Source organism: Erinaceus europaeus, chromosome 2 (genome assembly GCF_950295315.1).
Source record: "Erinaceus europaeus chromosome 2, mEriEur2.1, whole genome shotgun sequence".
NCBI classification, from domain to species: Eukaryota; Metazoa; Chordata; class Mammalia; order Eulipotyphla; family Erinaceidae; genus Erinaceus; species Erinaceus europaeus.
In genome coordinates, this window is record NC_080163.1 from 168916795 (window position 1) to 168938494 (window position 21700).

Here is a 21700-nt window from a genome sequence, read left to right on the forward strand (position 1 = left end):
CTATATTTCCCCAGTCCTGGAACCTCTAGAGTGGGGCTCACTTTCCTGCATGCTTCTCTCAGTTCATACCAAATGACATCACATCTGGTGATCCCCATCTAATCCATGCAGCTAGTACCACCTTGGCATGCTTCACTTCAGATTGTTTCCAGAGACATCAGGCATGGAATGTCAAATCTTCAGCCTCATTACTTGAGTGAGACCTTTCCTTTCATAGGATTCTCTAATTCCATTCCAGGTGGTTCACTTCCTAACAGAGTCCCAAATCACAGATATAGACCAGGTCCTGTGAGACAGAGCATATGTTCACATGAATCCATAAATTAGGGCAAAATATATACCTGAAGGCAAAAGTACACAATACTCTTTAGTGAGTCAGTATGAAGATCATAATGAAATAGTGTCTACTTAGACTTAGATACCCTCCTCACCCACTTCCTATTATACTTCCCTCACTCACTTCCAAGCTATCCTTATCAAAGCAAGATATGTGAAATCTGAATAAGGGCAAGTGACTGGCATATTTTAAGGATGACTCTTTAGTCACCATCAGGGGCCACCCCATCATCTGGGGCCTTACTTGGGGAGTCCTGAGATTCCCAAAGGGAAATGATGGACCTAGACATTGAATAAATCCCCAATCCCTCTCTCCATTGTTACCAGTCATCTCTACCAGGAACAACAAAACAGACCCATTTGTGGGCCTCCATAGGACCTTGCCCTCAACTTGCACCAACAGAGGTAGATAATGTCCTGTCCTCTGAAGGGAGGATGGACAATACACTCTATGCTACACTTGAGGAAGAAGGGTCCCGATATTGGGCAGCTTGTACTGTTCCTACTCATGACCACAGAATGTGAGCTCTACAGGGATCTACAGGGATGCAGAGGTCACATAGGCTTCTAAGATGAACATGGGCCCCAGATCATATCAAATCAATGGGGTTTACAGTCAACAATGTCTATATACGTTTCCAATAGTTGGGAGCTACTTTCTTCCCTGATCCAGCTTTCTGGTCCTTTTTCCATCCATGACATCATCTCCCCAGACAATAACTAGGATCTACCTGCATATCAGACTTTAGGCTCAGGGAAAAGAAAACTATTATAGCCACAATACCTTTGGGATAGAACTAAAATGTGCCTACTAGATGTTTACAAAATAGACCCCCCAAATCTTCATCTGCACTAACTCTAGCCTTTAGGTTCATGACTAGTCAACAACTTATTTGGCTTTATATGTTAACTCTCTTTTCAGCCACCAGGTTCCAGATACTAGCATGATACCAACGAGACTTCCCTAGACTGACAACCCCAAAAATGTGTCCTAGAGCTTAATTACCTAGAACACCACAACACTAGGGAAAGAAAGAGGCAGGCTGGGAAAATGGATCCTCCTATCAACACCCATGTTCAGTGTGGAAGCAATTATAGAAGCCAGACATCCCACCTTCTGCATCTCACAATGACCTTGTGTCTGTACTCCCAGAGTTTTAAATAATGGGAAAACTATAAAAGGAGGTGGTGGGATGCAGAGTTCTGGTGGTGGGAATTTTGTGGAGTTGTACATATCTTATCCTATGGTCTTGTCAGTGTTTCCATTTTATAAATAAAAAAGAATATATATGTTCCTTTACTCACATAAAAGAAGGAAAGAACATTTTACTGTGGAATTAAAGCACACAACATAATTTGCTAATCATCTTAAAAGCTTTACAAACAGAACTCACTAAGCAATTAGGAAGCATGGGATAAAAATTGTAAAGATAACTCTAGGGAGTAAGTGACACTAACTGTAATCTACTCACACATTCAGAAGAAGAAATAATTCCCAATCTAGAAGATAAGGTTTGCCCACTCTTTAAATTCAGAGCTGAGGGGGAGTCCAATGATTCAGAAGACTGAAGCAACTCTCTGTGAAACTGCAGACTCCATCAAAAGATCAAATATAAGAGTGATAGGTATATCTGTGGAGGAGGACACGGCCAAAGGCCAGGAGTCCATTTTCAGATCAGTTTTAGCTGAAAACTTCTCTCACTTAAGAAAACAGAATTCCCACACAATTCTCACCACCAGAACTCCCTATCCCATCCTTCCCCTACCCCTGAAAGCTTTCCTATTTTTTTTAAAATTCTTCTGGAAATATGGACCCAGGATCATTATGGGGTGCAGAATGTGGAAGGTCTGGCTTCTGTAATTGCTTGTACACTAAACATGGTCGTTGGCAGGTTGGTCCATTCTCCCAGCCTGTCTTCCTCTTTCTATAGTGGGGAAGGGATTTAAGGAGGCAGGCTTCTAGGACACATTGGTGGGGTCATCAGCTCAGAGATGTCAGGTTGGCATCATGTTAGCATATGGCACCTGCTGGCTACAAAATTAAGATATAAAGGGTGCAGGTAAATAGCATTTTAGCATTTTGATTATGCAAAGAGACTTTCACATCTGAGGCTCTGAAGTCACAAGTTCAATCTCCCACACCACCATAAAGTCATAGCTGAGCAGTTTTATGGTAAAAAAAAAAGTTTACTTAATCATGAACCTAAAAGCAAGGATATTGCAGATGAGATCCAGGCTTCTCCATATTGGAAATATCTGGTAGGTTTGTTTTCGGTATATTCAAAAGGCCCATGACAAGTTTTTGCCTGAGCCTAACAGGTAGACCCAAGGTATTGTCTGGGAAGATGGTGTCATAGTTGGAAAAAGGACTATAAAGCTGGATCAGGGAAGAGAGTAGCTCCCAAATATGGGGGAAAGTATATAAATATTGTTAACTGTAAACCCCATTGATCTTCTCTGAGGCCCATATTCAGCACAGGAGCCTGTGTAACCTCTGTATCCCTGTAGGTCTGAGCTTGCCTGTGTGCTGGTATTGGGCTCCTGCATGCTGGCATCGGGCTCCTGTGTGCTGGCGGCGGCCTCCTGCGGGCTGCGGGGCTGCGGGGCTGCGGTGTGCAGGGTTGTCTGGGCGCAGCCGGCTGGCTGGCTGGCTGGCTGGTCAGCAACATTATCAATGTGATTTCAGTGTGCTTCAATGCCTCATATATACACTACTTAAGGTATTGAAAGTTATATAAATGCTACTATATATATATCTATATAATTTATATAATTATGTTACATATGTATTATAGGTAACAAAATATAACATAATATATTTAAATATATAATGTATAGTAAATATTATTTTTATTAAATTGTGTGATTTCCTCCTATTATATAGCATAAAATTGAAATTCTAATATTTCTCAAGATTACTGGAACAGTATGGCCCAGATCTTTGGATTGGTAGAATGAGATTTGTATCTGGATCTGCTGGGCCATAAGCAGTCCTCCTCCTCCTATTCCTCACTGTTGTTTTATGCCTATTACCAAGATACCAACACAACTCAGAGCCAGTGGTGGGGAAAGTTATGGATGGAAAGTGACTGTTGAGAGATGTGCCATCTTCTCTTGTGGCAGAGGCCCTGCAGTGAGGAAGGTGGGACCTGTATTCAGTGAGAGAGGATACCTATGGGCTACAAAGCATCATGACTTCTCTTGGTGGCAAGTAACCAGAACACACCAGCACTTTATTGCAATACTGTCTACAGACAAGGGCTGTAGAAGTCCTGCATTTTAGAGTCTATGGGATTAAGAGTACGTGGAGTTGAAGAATACAATGACCTGAACCCTGTGCTGCTCCTTCTAGACCTTGTACAATAACCCAGAATCTCCAAATGCATCACTCAAAGGAACTACTATTTGCTTCAGGGACCTGAACAGGTGTCTCTTCTCCTGTATCAGTATGTGCATCTCCTCACATTTGTGATGGCCAGTGGATGGCTAATGGCATGGCATGGCATGGCATTGCATGTCATGGCATGGCACGGCACGGCATGGCATGGCATGGCAATTTGATATGATGTCTGCGGTTCTGCTTACTTGTGTGCTTATTCCCATTAGGACCATAAGGTGTAAGACATATATGGGCAGGGAAAGACAGATCAGGGACTATAGAATGGCTCTACTTGAACTACCATGTTCTAGCACATGTATCATAGAAGTCTGAAGATCCTAGACCTGCAACCACAGGGACAAATCTGACAAGGCATGCAAAGTGTTTTCTGTAACAGTATTTAGCTGAATATATAGAAAATTTCTAGTTATATCCTTTTTCTTTCTTTCTACCTCTCTTTCTTTCTCTCTTTCTTACTTTTCTTCTTCTTTCCCAGAGCATTTCTTAGCTCTGGCTTATGGTGGTATGGGTATTAATTGAATCTAATACTTTAGAGCCTCATGCATAACCATTACACTGGTTCTCTTGACTATGATAGTATCCTTTTTTAAAGATTTTATTTATTTATTAATGAGAAAAATAAGAAAAGATAGAGGAAAAATACAGACATCACTCTGGTACATGTGCTGCTGATGATCTAAGTAGGGACATCTTGCTTAAGAGTCCAATGCCACATCAACTGCTCCACCTCTCAGACCACTTCTTTGTATTAGTCTTATTCTTATTTAATTCTGAATGACAAGTCCATTGTATAAGAGAGGTAGAATTCCACACAATTCCCACCGCCAGAGTTCTTTATCCCAACTCCTCCATTGAAAGCTTTCCTATTCATTACCCGCTCTGGGAGCATGGACCCAGGATCATTCTAGAATGCAGAAGGTAGAAGATCTGGTTTCTGTAATTTATTCTCTGCTGGACTTGGACATTGGCAAGTCAAGCCATACTCCCAGCCTGTTTCTATCTTTCCCTAGTGGGGCAGGGCTCTAGAGAGGTGGGGATCCAGAACACATTGGCGAGGTCACCTGCCAGGGGAAGTCCAGTTGGCATCATGGTAGAAACTGCAACTTGGTGGCTGAAAATCATTAAGATATAAAGAAGAACAAAGTTTTAATAATCAGTAACCTAAAGGTAAGAATATATACATGTAGCCATAAGTTATGGGAAAATATACACCTTAAGGTAAAAGTGCACAGTGCTGTACAGTGAATCAGTAAGTGCAGTAAGCAAGTGGAAAGATCTGTTAGAGATGAGTAGCTGAGTAAGTTGTGGTCTATATACACAGTGGAATACTACTCAACTATTAAAAATGGTGAATTCACCTTCTTCACCCCATCTTGGATGAAGCTTGAAGGAATAATATTAAGTGAGATAAGTCAGAAAGACAAGGATGAATATGTGATGATCTAGCTTACAGACAGAAGTTGAAAAACAAAATCAAAAGGGGAACCACTAACAGAACTTGGACTGGAGTTGGTGTATTGCAGCAAAGTAAAAGACTCTGGGATGGGTGAGGAGAGTACAGGTCCTGGAACATGGGCAGAGGAGGACCTAGTGGGACTTGAATTGTAATGTGGAAAACTGGGAAACATGCATATATAAAGTATTGTGTTTAGCTGTCAACTGTAAACCATTAATCCCCCAATAAAGACACTAAAAAAACCTGTTAGTACTCTTATGCAGATTCCAAAAATGATACGGGCAAGTGTGATTGAAAAGAAAATTCATAAATTTCAGATCTCAGGAAGAACTAGAAAAGCATCTCTGCTAACTGACATTCTTTAACTGGGCTCTCTGTCTTTCTCCATAAAAATATCTTTATTTATTTATTTATTTATTTATTTATTTATTTAATAGAAACAGAAATGTTGAGGGAATGGGAAAGTAGAGAGGGAGAAAAACAGAAAGACATCTGCAGCACTGCTTCATCACTTTTAAAGCTTTCCCCCTGCAGATGAGGACAAGTGCTGGAACCTGGGTCCTTGTGCAATGTAACGTGTGTGTGCTCTCACATGTGTGCCACCACCCAGCCTCTATTGGGATTTTTCTCTTTCTAGCACTACATTAACCCATTACCAAAGGTATGTGAATGTACTTGAAGTGTTGGTGTATCTGGTGGAACCAAAAGCATTTATTCTACAACTCTAGGATGTATCTGGTACAGAAAGTGTATCAAAGAAAGTGGTAGCCTCCAGGAGATCAACAGTCCTATAGTGTGGAAAAATGTTCACACATTACATTATGCAATTACTTTTAGTGCTGTCTTTCCCTGTCTGAATATGTCCCTTACCATCAGTTTCCAGAGGTCTGTTCCTATTGTGACATGATGCCCTTCCTTTTTGTTGTTACATAAATGTGTGTGTGTGTGTGTGTGTGTGTGTGTGTGTGTGTGTGTGTGTGTGTGTGTTTCTTTCCCAGCTCCAGCTCCACAGGTGGAAAATCATCATTACAAGAACACATCCTGCCCCTACTTCTGTTCTGAAATATTTTCTTTCAGCTAAAGTCTTCTCTAACCTTCTTTCACCTGTACACAATTGCAGGTTATTTGAAAGTCTGTCTTTTTTCACATCGTGGAACAATTATAAAAGCACTCACATGTGAGGCTGACTAAGGCATTGGTAAAGAGATGGTCAGGGGTCATTATCCCAGGAGCTTCAGGCTCCCCAGGTGCCCCTGGGATATTCTGAAGGCTGAGGTATTTTACCCAGTAGCTACCAAGCCCATTTCACAGGGCCCTGTGCTGGGGAAATGCTGTCTTGGGAGATGAATTTCTTGGGGTTGTGAGGTGTCTGCATAACTGAAATGGTTCATCTGCTCCTTTCTCACTTACTTGGGAATGTCCATCCTTTGCCCTGCAATGCTCACACTGTGGTAATTGGCAGACCTCCTAGGTTGGGAAAGGCTCCAATTGCTCATCCTGACTCTGGGTCACTTTCTTACCAGAATCTGTTAAGAAGAAATAGCTGGATTTGCTCTTAGCAAGGGTCTGGGATGAACCCTGGTGTGAGTGTGAGGGCTTCAACAAAAATCAACTGGTTATTCCACTAACAAAAGGGATTTATCTGGACACCAAAAAAAAAAGCATTTGTAAAAGTGAAGTCTCATTATGGGACATGTGTGGACTTCTCCCACTTTATATGTACTTATAAATCCTGCTATATAAAGGGCAGCACCCCTCACTATGGCTTTTACTGGCATGCTGTGAGAAGAGACACCTCTGTTTCCCTAATTTTTAAAATATGTTTATTTACTATTGGATAGAGAAATTTAGAAGGGGTGGAGAGACAGAGGGGTAAAGAGACAGAGATACACCACTTGTGAAGCTTTCCCCCCTGCAGATGGGGATACCAGGAGCTTGAACCCATGTCCTTGCACTCTGTAATGTGTGTGATTAGCCAGGCGAACCACTGCCTGGCCCTACAACCTCCATTTTCCCTTAGCCTTTGTGGGAACTCTCTCCTAGCCTTCTCTGTCCCCTCAAAGATTTTTAAAGCTTTATTGTACTTACTACAAATGACAGAGTTTACTTGAGCAAGAGAGAAAGAGACAACCCAGAGCACCACTCTGGTACTTGTAGCACTTGGGATTGTGGGGTGTCAGCTGAAGCTAAAGGTCTCCCTACCACATTTCAATAGGATTTAGGAATGCTGATTTATTTTTCCTCTTTAAACATTTTATTTACATGTTTATTTACTTATAAAATAAAATATTTTATTTACTTTATTGGAAGGTGACAGAGAGAAATTGAGGGAGGAAAGGGAGGGAGGGGAAGAGACAGACACTTGTAGCCCTGCTTCACCACTTGCAAAGCTTTCCCCTTGTAGGTGGGGGACAGGGGGTTGAACCTGGATCCTTGCTCACTGTAATGTGTGCACTTAGTCAGATTTGTCATTGCCTGGATCTGGAATATTGATTTTCATAAGATTATAATTTATCTCATGATGAATGCTATATGGTCCCCCGAACACAATTTTGAAGCATCTCTCAAGCTAAAAACAAGTCTGTACTAGGCTCAGAGGCCAAGCTTGCTCTCTTCAGAGTAAGTGAAATAGAAGTGAGAAATGGATGAATGGATGAAGTGTGAAAAAAAAGAGTGGGAAAAAGAGAAAAAGGAAGGAAAAGAGCCAGGGAAAAGATAGTACCTGAGCACCCTCTGGATAAAGTAGATCATTAAAAGGAAATCTGGGGTCAGGAGGTGGCACACCAGTAAAGTGCACATGTCACTATGATCAAGGAGCCAGGCTTGAACCTTCCTTCCCCACTGCCTGGGAGAAGATTCACAAGCTGTGGAGCAGGCTGTAGATGTTACTCTCTCTCCATCTTTTTTTCTCTGCCTCAATCATAATTTAAAAAGAGGAAAATGGCTGCTGAGGACAGTGGATTCATTGTGTAGGCTCCCAGCCCCAGCAATTCCCAGTCAGGTGAGCAACTAAGTACCAAAATGTTTCCTCCCTTGTGCATGAAACCTGGCCTGTGGACATCATCTGCTTCTTATTACTCTATTCAGCCTTGCTGGCCACACCAATTGTACCTGAATACTGGTCACTAAGTTCTCCGGCTACCCACAGTGCCCTGGCTTTCTTTGCTCATCCCTGCTTATGTTGCTTCTGAAGAGGTAGTTGGAAGAGGGTCCAACTCAGGGAACTGCCTTCTCTCTAATCTTGCCTACACAGTATTCAATTCTCTTTATTCCTCTACATCAGTTATTCCCCCAATAAATGAGTCAAGTACCAATTATAACAGCCTTGGGCTGTTATTGATTTTGACTCAAAAAGTTTCACTTTCTCCAAATAGGGAATTAAGTACAATTTTATTTGCCACAGTAGCTTTTGGCTAAGTATGAAAGAAATGAGCACAACTCCAAATTGTTTCCATGAGATTATATTTTAACATTGTTAGCAATTGTTTCTGACATTATGGCTACTGATTTAAATTACAGTTCAACAAATTACTGCCTATGATATCTATGACTTCTTCTAGCGTTTGCCATATCTATGACTAATATCACTAGCTACCCCACATATTGTAGCAACAGAACAGAAATAGAGGCTTTAGGAGAAAAAAATAAAAGGCCCAGAAATGGAGTGGCATGCTGACTAGAGCCTTGGACTCTTCACACAAGGTCCCAAGTCTAACCCCTGCATCTCGTGTGTTGAGTGATATTCTGGTCCCCTCTCTCCTCCTCTCAACAAGTCTTAAAATGAATCTTTAATTCAACTCTCTGAAGACTTAGCTGAGATCCACAGACTCAGATGTGCTTTTTTTTTTTTTTTCCCTCCTCCAGGGTTATTGCTGGGCTCGGTGCCTGCACCATGAATCCACCGCTCCTGGAGGCCATTTTTCCCCCCTTTTGTTGCCCTTGTTGTAGCTTCGTTGTGGTTATTATTGCCCTTGTTGATGCAATTCGTTGTTGGATTGGACAGAGAGAAATGGAGAGAGGAGGGGAAGACAGAGAAGGGGAGAGAAAGATAGACACCTGCAGACCTGCTTCACCGCCTGTGAAGCGACTCCCCTGCAGGTGGGGAGCCGGGGACTCGAACTGGGATCCTTACACCGGTCCCTGCGCTTTGCGCCACATGCGCTTAACCCACTGCGCCACCGCCCGACCCCCCAGATGTGCTTTTTTAATATCCACAGGTGAAAGATGTGGACAATATGTTGTCAAACTTGGAAAAATACCAGTCAGATCTGTCCCACTTATTTCACTTTCCATTTATTTTTCACAGTACTACTCAACTCAGGTTGTGGTGATGTGAGGGAAAGAAATTGGAACTTCAGGCTAAAAGTTTGTTGAGCAGGTCAGGGTTGTATCTTCCTGGTACACTAGAGATGACTTTTTATCACCAGTGTGCAGAGTTACAGAAACATACCTGACCACAAGCACAACAAAGAACACACATCAATCACTTGAACTACTGATCTAAATGATCAGGTAGATCTCTAGCCACTTCATCTGTTCCCAAAGGGGCTTGAAGTGGGGCAAATGTTTATGATATAAGTGTAACCAAGGGCTAGCTAAGGAACTCACTGAGATAGTGTGGGACTTTGCCATGTGTGTGGCCCAGGTTTGAGTAAAAGATCTACTGTATTGAGAGAAAGCATCAAGGCTGTGGTATCATTCTCTGCTTGTTTACCTCAAAATTAAAATAAGCAACCAAACACATTCATATGAAAATATTTTATTGACAGCTTTATGCCACAATAGACTGCTTCACAAATGAGTTCAAGACAGACAGGAATAAAAAATGTCAAGTTAATACTCTTCACCCTCATCATCTCCATCAGCACTATCTGCTCCAATCTCCTCATAATCCTTCTCTAAGGCAGCCATGTCCTCTCGGGCCTCAGAAAACTCTCCCTCCCCCATGCCCTCACCGATATACCAATGGACAAATGCACGCTTTGCAAACATCAGGTCAAACTTGTGGTTCAGCCGGGCCCAGGCTTCAGCAATGGCTGTGGTGTTACTCAGCAAGCACACAGACCGCTGGACCTTGGCCAGGTCTCCACCAGGGACCACAGTGGGAGGCTGGTAATTAATGCCAACTTTGAAGCCAGTGGGGCACCAGTCCACAAACTGGATGCTATGCTTGTTCTTAATGCTGGCAATGGCAGCACTGACATCTTTGGCGACCATGTCACCACGGTACAAGAGGCAGCAGGCCATGTATTTACCATGGCGAGGGTCACATTTCACCATCTGGTTGTTTGGCTCAAAGCATGCCTTGGTGATTTCTGGAACTGAAAGTTCTTCATGGTATGCTTTCTCAGCAGATATTACAGGGGCATAGGTGGTTAAAGGGAAGTGGATGCGGGGATAGGGCACCAAGTTGGTCTGGAATTCTGCCAGGTCAACATTCAGGGCTCCATCAAACCTGAGGGAAGCAGTGATGGAGGACGCTACCTGACTAATAAGGCGATTGAGGTTGATGTAGGTTGGTCGTTCAATGTCCAGATTTCGACAACAGATGTTATAGGTGGCTTCATTGTCTACCATGAAGTCACAGTCACAATGCTCCAGGGTGCTGTGAGTGGTGAGGATGGAGTTGTAGGATTCCACGACAGCTGTGGACACCCGGGGAGATGGGTAGATGGAAAACTGGAGCTTGGACTTATTGCCATAGTCGACAGAGAGACGCTCCATCAGGAGAGAGGTGAACCCAGAACCAGTTCCCCCACCAAAGCTGTGGAAAACCAGGAATCCCTGAAGACCATCGCACTTGTCGGCCTGCAAAATCAATTAAGTCTTGAAGGTATCTACAGTGACTTTTCTGAATCTCTGATTACAGTGGCCAAGCTTATAAAAGAAATATGAATAATGCTTGTAAAACAGTCAGGACTTTGAGGAATTTAAGTATTCAGAGAAACTTCACAATCAATTACTTGTTGGGGAAAATTCCACTAAAATGGCTATTTTATTTTTTATTAGTGATTTAATATTGATTTACAAAGTTATAGATAATGGGGTATAATTTCACACTGTTACCACCACCAGAGTTCCACACTCTCATTCCTTCCCCTGGAAACTGCATTAGTAATCCCAAGGTCACAGATATGGATTGGCCAATTTCCTTTTTTTTTTTTTTTTGCCTCCAGGATTATCTCTGGGGCTTGGTTCTTTCTCTATGAATCCACAGTTTCTATGTTTTCTGGCTTTTTAAAAAATATTTTGATATGAGAGAAGTTGAGAGGGGAAGGGAAGACAGAGGGGAATAAAGATAGATATCTGCCACCTAACTAACCATTTATGAAGTGACCTCGCTGCATGTGAGGAGCTAAAGGCTTAAACCAGGATCTTTCAGTGGGTGCTTGTGCTTTGCAATATGTGCACTTAAACTGGCACACCACTGCCAGGCCCCCAATTGACTTAATTCTATAACTAGCTGTACTTACACATATTTGCCCATTTTACTGTAGTCTTAACTTTTCTTTCTACATATATTACTATGTCCAAATGCCTTTCTTTTTTCCACTTCTCTCTCTGGGTCCTGATGGAATTGGAGTTCTGAGCCCTCTGGTCATCTTCCCCTAATATTTCTCCCCCTCTGGGATTATACACCAATGTTCTTTATGGGGTATGGAAGGTGAATGTTCTGGCTTCTGTAATTGCTTCTCTGCTGGACATGGATGATGGCAGGTCAATCCATACCCCCAGTGAAAAAGGCTATTTAAAAAGTAAACTACCTTCATTTCTGAAATTAAAGGAATCACAAGATCTGTAATGACTGTATAGTTTTGAAACAGAATGTAATCTTTGTTGCCCTTGGTGTGACCACAGAGCAAGGGAAACTTACCAGTTGGAGTGTGACCAAGATAGCCTGCAACCACTGCCTCTGTGTAATGGATACTTCAGAAAGATTTATCAAACAGAAGGGAAAACACAAAGCAGAATTAGGTGTAATGCACCAAAGTAAAAGACTCAGGTTGGGGGGGCGAGTGTTTAGGTCCTGGAATGTGATAGTAGAGAAGGGTGGGGGTGGAGGGGGGTGTTAGATTATTATGTGGAAAACAGAAATGTTACCCATGTACAAACTACTATAGTTTACTGTCAACTGCAAACTATTAATCCTTCAATAAAGAAAAAAGATTTGGTAACAAGTTTCTGAGCAGGAATATATCAGAACCATCAAGTTCCAATGGAATCAGGTACTGGAGTCAGGTCAGGTCTAGGTCTGGCTCCAGCAGGTTCCTTTCTGTGTGGTTTTAACAAAGTTAATTATTCAGTTTTATATATTTCACTAAATACTAACTTGAAACAGTGATCAGCACAGTAAGGAGTAGTTACCAGAAAGAAAGTTGATAAAAGTGATTATTACAGTTCAAGACCCCCCCCCCCAAAACACACACACACCTCACTGGAGTTTCCTACTTATATGGGAAGTGTTGGCTGACAAACTAGTATTCTATGAAAGGTTGCTAAAAAATGGTATCTAACACTCACCTATCAAAAGGTGTTCAGATTTGTGGACATTGTCCACTGACCTCTGTGAGACCCATTTATAAACCATGATGGTTATTGTTCTTAAATGTCATCAAAATAAAACAAACAGAAAAGAGAAGCTGGTCTTGCTGCAAATAGTTGTGCCATAGCCCAAGAGTGTCTCGGCTGAGAGTCTAGATGTTCAGTGAGGGCCATCAGTGTGCGAAGAGTTCTTGTAGTTAGTCCCACGCCACATTGAGCAAGTGATGTTATCTTACCAGTTTCCGAATCTGATCGGAGACAGGGTCTATAACCTCCCTGCCCAAGCTGTAATGTCCACGAGCGTAGTTATTAGCAGCGTCTTCCTTGCCCGTGATGAGCTGATCAGGGTGGAATAGCTTGCAGTAGGGGCCACTGCGAATTTCATCTGCAAAGGGAAATCATAGCAGCCTCTCACCACTAGCCCTGTGTAAGAAGACCCAGCCTTAAGGTGTCTGTGGAGTCCCAGGACACACCCCTGGGATCTCACCCAGGTTACAGGCCAACTCACCAATGACTGTGGGTTCCAGGTCTACAAACACAGCCCTTGGTACACGATTGCCAGTGCTAGTTTCACTAAAAAAGGTGCTTAAGGATTCATTTCCATCCCCAGTGGACCTGTCACTGGGCATCTGGCCATCAGGCTGGATGCCGTGTTCCAGGCAGTAGAGCTCCCAGCAGGCATTACCGATCTGGACACCAGCCTGGCCAATGTGGATAGAGATGCACTGATGCTGTGGGAGGAAGATGCCCATATATATTATATATATTTATCTATCTGATTGTTTTTTTAACCAAAGCACTGCTCAGTTCTGGTTTGTGGTGGTGAGAAATTGAATCTGGAACATTGGAGCCTCAGGCATGAGAGTCCCTGCATAACCATTGTGCTATTTACCCCCTCTGCAGGTGAACTATTTATGAATGATTCACTCTCAGGGTTCTGGTTGGTGTACCTGGTTGTGTGCAAAAATTAATGTGCAAAGAAACTGGCTCTAGGGAAACATCACAAGTGGTAAAGCAAAGCTGTGTCTCTCTTTCCCTTTCGACCCATCCCATCCTTCTCAATTTCTGTCTATCCTATCAAACAGAAGGGAAAAAAATGGACACCAGCAGGAAAAGTGGATTCATGTAGGTAAGGAGATCAGCAATAACCCTGGTAGGGAAAAAAAAAAAAAGACTTCCAGGGTGGAGCTACGGTGGCCTATTCACAGAAAGTTGTCCCTTCACCAGAAAACAAATGTTGATATTATAACAAAATAACTAAATAAATTTCATCAGAGAACATCTGGGTTTTTTGGTAAAGAAAGGATCATTAATATTTGAAAGTCATTGATTGTGTGGACTCCAGGAGCAGGGGGAAGGGAGAAAAGGACATTAACAGAAACGCAGCATTGAGAGTGGGGATATATAGCATACTGGATATGCAAAGAAACGTGGCTGAGGCTCTGAAGTCCCAGGTTTAATACCCTGTACCACTATAAACCAGTGATGAGCAGTGCTCTGGTATAAATAAATAAATAAATAAATAAATAAACGCAGCATTGCTTAGATATCAGCTACCATATTTGCATTTGCTTTAGATCCACCTGGTGGATATTAAAGGGCCTCCTGGAAACCATTCAGGAACCTAGTGGTTTAAGAGAGTTTAAGTTACTGTTTAGAGATATAGAAGCCACAATCTATTGTGTGAACCCCAGAGGGTCCATCCAGGAGCACTAGGGAAATGATTTTTCTTCCTTCATGGCAGCCAAGAAGCTTACCAAAGTCTAAGTTGTCCCAAATGGCATAGAAACCCTGGCGAATGGGATCAGACCACCATGCAAGGAGGAAAGTGACTTTTACTTCAAAGCAGAGTTCCCACCTTTAGGAATCAATCTGGAAATAGTAGGAGGTCTGGAATCCCCCTACCCCTCCCCTGCCCCTGACAGACTGTTTAAGGGACATCAGGTGTCATAATACTGCAGTACTATTTCATCCCCATTGCAACTCAAATATAAGGCAGAACCCAGCACCATTTGCTGGCCAACAACAGAAACCAAACAGATGTGTAAAACTAGGAAAATGCGGGTGCTGCAAAACCAAGAAATTTAATGATACAGTTACAGAAGAGCTAGCAGAGGAAGAATTTAGCAACTGCATTGTCAGGAAATTTGAAGAAACAGATTAAGAAGGAAGTGACTTTAAAGTGTCCCTTGATAGTAAAATGGAAAACTTGAAAACAGTTATAGGGGATGAAGGACACTTTGTATACATTCCACTCTCAAGTAACAAGTAAAGGAATTAGACTTACCCACATAGAACAGACAATATCAGAAATAGAAGACAGGGAGTTGGGCGGTAGCACAGCGGGTTAAGCGCAGGTGGTGCAAAGCGCAAGGATGGGCATAAGGATGCGGGTTCGAGCCCCCGCTCCCCACCTGCAGGGGAGTCACATTATAGGCAGTGAAACAGGTCTTCAGGTGTCTTTCTCTCCCCGTCTTCCCCTCCTCTCTCCATTTCTCTCTGTCCTATCCAACACCGACAACAACAATAAAAAAAAACAAGGAAAACAGAAGGGAATAGATAAATAGTAAAAAAATAAAAATAAAAAAAAAGAAAAAGAAAAAAGAAAAGAAAAGAAATAGACAAACTAGCTGTACTCTGAATTCAAATTAGGAGGAGAAAAATAACCTTTAGGAAAAATGAAGCAACTCTTAATTTTTTTTTTACATTTATTATCTATTCCCTTTTTTGTCCTTGTTTTACTGTTGTAGTTATAATTGGTGCCATCATTGTTGGATAGGACAGAGAGAAATGGAGAGAGGAGGGAAAGACAGAGAGGGGGAGAGAAAGATAGACACCTGCAGACCTGCTTCACCACCAGTGAAGTGACTCGTCTGCAGGAGGGGAGCTGGAGGCTTGAACCGGGATCCTTACACCAGTCCTTTTCCTTTGTGCCACATGTGTTTAACATGCTGTGCTACTGCCCGACTCCCATGAAGCAACTCTTCAAGAGGATTAAAGACTCTATTATGAAAGTAATATCAGGATTATGAGTGTCTCAGAAGGAAAGGATAAAAAGGAAGGGAGCAAAGACTACATTCAAGGAAAAGATAACAGAACATTTCCAAATGTGTGATTTGGTCAGAAGGCAGATGTTCAGGAAGGAGACAGAACTCTCAAATTTCTAAACCCAAATAGGATTACATTAAGAAACATCACTGTGAAATTATATAAAGTAAAAGAATAAAGTGATTCACACACACACACACACACACACACACACACACACACACAAAGATTTTCCTGCAGGAACCATGGAGGCCAGGAGAGAGAAGTGGTATATTCAAGGTTTTAAAAGAACACTTTGAATTCCTTCCAGTGTCAAATAGCAAGTAAAGTAAGTAGACTCAGCCATGTATAAGAGAGCATCAGAAACAGAAGACAAACTGGCTACACTCTCTAAAAATGTGCCAGTCTCACACATTTTATGCTAGAAGACTATCATTCAAATATGCAAGAGCAATCAAAACAGTGCCAGACATACAAAAACAAAGGAGTTTGCCATCGCCAGACTTGCTTTGCAAGAGTTACTGAAAGGAATGTCACAGAGAAATAAAAAAGGAACATTGAACACTCAACAAAGTGATACATAGTAAGACAGATCATAGAGCACAGCCATAAAAATATGAGACATCAAGGACTGGGGTGGTGGTGCACTTGGTTGAGTGCACGTGTAAAATGGGCAAGGACCCAAGTTTTAAACACTGGTCCCCACCTTCAAGGGGAAAGCTTTGCAAGTGGTGAATCAGCATTACAGGTGTCTCTCCATCTCTCTCCCTCTCTATCTCCCCATTCCTCTCAATTTCTGGCTATCTCTATCCAATAAGTAAATAAAAGTAATTAAAAATTAAAATATAACCATTTACAAAAGATATGAAACAACTTTAAAATATGAAAGAAGTGGTAATGGATAAATCTTGCTAGTGAAAAGAACAATGAGAAAAGAACAGTTTTTCAAAAGATTCTTTTAGGCTAAGAAGACAGCATAATGGTTATGCAAGAAACTTTCATGCTTTTTTAAAGTTTTTTTTAAATATATTTTTAATATTTATTTTTATTTATTTATTCCCTTTTGTTGCCCTTGTTTTATTGTTGTAGTTATTATTGTTGTCATTGTTGGATAGGAAAGAGAAATGGAGAGGGGAGGGGGAAGACAGAGAGAGGGAGAGAAAGACACCTGCAGACCTGTTTCACCACTTGTGAAGCGACACCCCTGCAGGTGGGGAGCCAGGGCTTGAACCGGGATCCTTATGCGGGTCCTTGTGCTTAGCGCCATCTGCACTTAACCCACTGCGCTACAGCCCGACTCCCTCATGCTTTTTTTTATTTAAGAAAGGATTAATTAACAAAAAGGAAAAAAAAAAAGAACATTAGTGGAAAACTAGTGAAATCCATAAAAAGCTTGGAGATTAGTTCATAGTTATGTATCGTCAATATTCCAATTTTGACAAATGTACCTGGCTAAGTCATATGTTAACACTTGGGGACACTGCATGAAGGATAGTAGTGGTTCTTTTGCAGCTTTTCTGTAATTCTTAAATCACTTCCAAATAAAATGTTTATTAAAAAAAAAAACCTCAAAAAAAAAGAAACTTTCATGCCTGTAGCTCTAAAGTCCCAAATACAATTTCCAGCATTACTATAAGCCAGAGTTGAGCAGGACTCTGATCTCTACTGTCTCTTTATATATTTCTCTCATAATAATTTTGTTTATTTTTTGAAGACTGTTAGGATTTCAGGTCCTGGTGCAAGATGGTGAAGGTGCACCTAGGTGGGGGGGGGGGCAGGTTAGAGTGTTTTGCAGAGAACTGAGAAATTTTACACATGTACCAAAAACTGTATTTACTGTTCATGAGTTAGGTGGTAGAACAGCAGGTTTAGGGCACATGGCACAAAGCATAAGGACTGGCCTAAGGATTCCAGTTCGAGCCCCCAGATCCCCACCTGCAGGGGAGTTGCTTCATAGGCAGTGAAGCAGGTCTGCAGATGTCTATCTTTCTCTCCCTGTCTTCCCTTCCTCTCTCCATTTCTCTCTGTTCTAACAATGATGACATCAATAACAATCATAACCACAACAATAAAAATCAAGGGCAACAGAAGGGAAAATAAATAAATGAAAACCTCAGATGTATTTACATTAAACCTATGTAATACTTTCATGTATAATGCATTCACACACATACAGTTCTCTATGTATTTTTAAATGAAGTAATTATCTCTAGTATGTTTGAGTCTCTCCTACAACTCTGTTTTGTTTTTTAATCCCTTCTATATGTAATACTTTGAGGTTATTTAATTTGATATATGTGTTCAAGGATTCTTATTACTGTTTACATCTATAGCCAAATTACCTACATTTCTAAACCAGATGGCTTAGCTTATATGTTCAATATAAAGAACTGAAATACATGGACTTGTATAGGTTTAAAAAGTCAGATTTTGGCAAAATTATAGTGGTTATCCTTGAAGGGAGGTGGAGAGTGGTGAGAGTACTGAATGTGGTGGTTGGTGTGGTATGGAACTACACGCTTTTGTAATCTTATGATATTTTAAACCATTTAATGACTTATAAAAATTAAAAAAACAAATTAACCAAAAAGAAAAGAAATGACTCATACCTGACTAAGTAACCAGCTTTTTGTATAATTATCTTTCTGGAAGCCTCTCCTGCTCAAGGACTATTTCCCAAACATGTTTTGTGAAAGACAGTTCAGAGACATGCTTTGGGAATCCAGAGATATTAATGAACTGCTAGGTTAAGACTAGAGACCGCACCCTAGTTTTGTAGCTGCAATTGATATTCAGAGTAAGGACTATACCATTTTACAAGGACAGAGTAGTAGCTCTTGCACCATTTCCCTCAGCATCTGGGAAAAAGCCTGGTGAGAACGCCAATGCATGCAAAATTCCTCCTTCCAGCTTTCATTCATTCTGATAACTTTGTACCTTTTGAGTTCACCTGGTCTTTCTTTAGTCCTATTCTTGTAGAAGAACTTTTCTTTCTCTATTTAAAACTAGCTTGAATCAGCAAACTACAGTCAAATGATTCATTTAGAAAATGCCAGATAAGCAGAAGTTAGGTACATTCTAAATATTGGAAGCATATAACCTTGTGGAACACATCTTTTTAAACAGCATTTTCCTTTTACTACCAACACTCCTGAGGGAAGAGGAGTGTGTCACAAAGACTTTGCTGTTTCCTAGTAAAATACATATTTATCAGAGTGAAGAAATTGTACAGTTTTTTAGAGTTTAGTAATACCAGGAAACTGCTTTCCTTTTCTTGCTAAGCAAAGCCACCCATTAGTTACCAAAATCATTCCCAGTTAACAAAGAGAATGAACAGAAAACTTCTATGTAAACACATGAAAAAAGGGGGGAAAAGGGTGCCGATTATAATTCATTATAAGCCATAAAAGATAATTTTAGACATCCAAATTATCACCAGCAAATATCCCATTGCATTTCTCCTTGAGCCAGAGGATTTCAAGCTTTCAAAAGTTGTGAAAAGGAAAGTAAAGAACTTTCCACACTAGCTAAGCTTTCTTTTCTTTTTAAAAAATATTTATCCCCTTTTGTTGCCCTTGTTTTATTGTTGTAGTTATTATTGTCGTTCTTGATGTAATTGTTGTTGGATAGGACAGAGAAATGGAGAGAGGAGTGGAAGACAGAGAGGAAGAGCGAAAGATAGACACCTGCAGACCTGCTTTACCTCTTTTTTATTTTTTTATTTATTTTTATTTTTTATATTTATTTTATTTATTTATTCCCTTTTGTTTCCCTTGTTGTTTTATTGTTGTAGTTATTGTTGTTGTCATTGTTGGATAGGACAGAGAGAAATGGAGAGAGGAGGGGAAGACAGAGAGGAGGAGAGAAAGATAGACACCTGCAGACCTGCTTCACCGCCTGTGAAGCGACTCCCCTGCAGGTGGGGAGCCGGTGTTCGAACCGGGATCCTTATGCCGGTCCTTGTGCTTTGCGCCACCTGCGCTTAACCCGCTGCGCTACAGCCCGACTCCCCTGCTTTACCTCTTGTGAAGCAACTCCCCTGCAGGTGGGGGGGCAGAAGAGTCAAACCAGGATCCTTATGCCGGTCCTTGTGTTTTGTAGCCACTTGCCCTTAACCCTCAGCACTACCTCCCAACTCCCTCTAGCTAAGCTTTCTAAGGGGCCATTACCATAACCTGAGGTAATGTCTTCAGTTATCACCACCTTTGAGTTTTGATCCTTCTTTCCACATCCACTTCCATAAAACAGACATGGTACTCTAACCAAGTCGGCAAACTCACTGTCACTGGTGTGCTCTTCCTTTCTCATTCAGACTGTATTTGTGTGTGTGTGTGTGTGTGTGTATGTGTGTGTGTGTGTGTGTGTGTATGGTGTGTGTGTGTGTGTGTAGTGGGGGGTTATTCTAGTGAACCCATGCATAGCAATAGCCCACTACTATATCATGCTCAATTTTAACTAGACTATTTCACAGCTCCAGAAAACTGGAGACAATTGGATATCTGTTTATGGCTGTCCCCAAGGCCAGGGTTATAAAATACCTGAAAGGGGTAGTCAGGCGATAATGCAGTGGGTTAAATGCATGTGGCACAAAGTGTAAAGACCAGTGTTGAGGATCCCCACCTGAAGGGGAGTCACTTCACAAGAGCTGAAGCAGGTCTGCAGGTGTCTGTCTTTCCCCCTCTCAGTCTTTCCCTCCTTTCTCCATTTCTCTGTCTTATCCATCAATAGCAACCACAATAAAACAGGTGCAACAAAAGGAAATAAATAAATACTAAAAACAAACAAAAAACACCTGAATAGATCCTGTCATAGAGACTAAGGGCTTCTTTGAAGAAGAGCTTTCTGTGGTTCCCAACTTTCTTTTATCCTGCTGCAGTATAATCTGCATCTTACAAAGCCATGTGGCTACAGCTCTGCTCTCCTGTGCTCCCCCCCCTGGAATTTAGGCCGGTAAGTGGCACAAGGTGGAGTCAGTATAGATCTAATTTAAAACCAGCAGTTGTCTCATCAAAAACAAATGAAGGGGGTCGGGAAGTAGCACACGTGTCACACAGCATGAGGGCCGGCATAAGGATCCTGGTTCAAGGCCCAGGCTCCCCACCTGTAGGGGAGTCCCTTCACAGGGAGTGAAGCAGGTCTGCAGGTGTCTTTCTCTCCCCTTCTGTCTTCCCATCAAATCCCCTTTTTTCTCTGTCCTATCCAATAACAAACAGGATTAACAATTAACAATAATAACCACAATGAGGCTACAACAACAAAGGCAACAGAAAGGGGGGAAAATGGCCTCTAGGAGCGGTGGATTCATGGTACAGGTATTGAGTGATCCCCAGCAATAACCTTGGAGGCAAAAAACAATTAAATTAAAAAAAAAAGAAACAGTTTTAATTTAACCAGGAGGCCTCATTAGGTCTGTTGTTTTTGCTCTCCTGCCCTTTTAAAGGTCTCATTACTCCCTAACTTGCTCCATCTAGTATCTTTTGGTGAAAAGCACTCAAGTACTTTATTACAGTCAGAAATATTTTTGTAACTGTGTGCTAGTCTCTGAAGGAGCAACAGATCAACTAATCACTGTTAATTGTTCTTCACTAGATATTTGTAAGCCCACTATTAAATCACCCATTAAAAAAGAATAGATACTGTTGTAATATTTGACACACAATTGTTTTAAAACATGGCTTATTTTTGGATACAAACTCAAAGACAGTTGTTTCCAATACCTATGGGAAGCATACTCAAGTTGTATATAATTTCATGCTTTTTTAAAACCCAAGAGGTTGTCAGTCCTGGTCTACTCTGGTTTTATAGGAAACCATCATTTTTTTTTTAATTCTTACACATTTTATTGTGTCTAGTGATGTTAGAAAAATGCTTAGAATGACACAATAGGAAGCTGACTATATTCTTTCATGCATCATAAT

General features: G+C 41.3%; 1 protein-coding gene across 1 annotated transcript; it reads right to left on the reverse strand.

Annotated features, from left to right (window-relative positions):
• Nucleotides 1-9973: 9973 nt before the first annotated feature.
• Nucleotides 9974-13456, reverse strand: LOC132536777 (tubulin alpha-8 chain-like). The gene is made up of 3 exons (XM_060185622.1): nt 13243-13456; nt 12971-13119; nt 9974-11000 (listed from the first exon to the last, which is right to left on the reverse strand). The coding sequence occupies exons 1-3, from the start codon at nt 13361-13363 to the stop codon at nt 10026-10028; spliced, it is 1245 nt and encodes a 414-aa protein (XP_060041605.1). The 5' UTR covers nt 13364-13456; the 3' UTR covers nt 9974-10025.
• Between the last annotated feature and the right edge of the window lie 8244 nt (nt 13457-21700).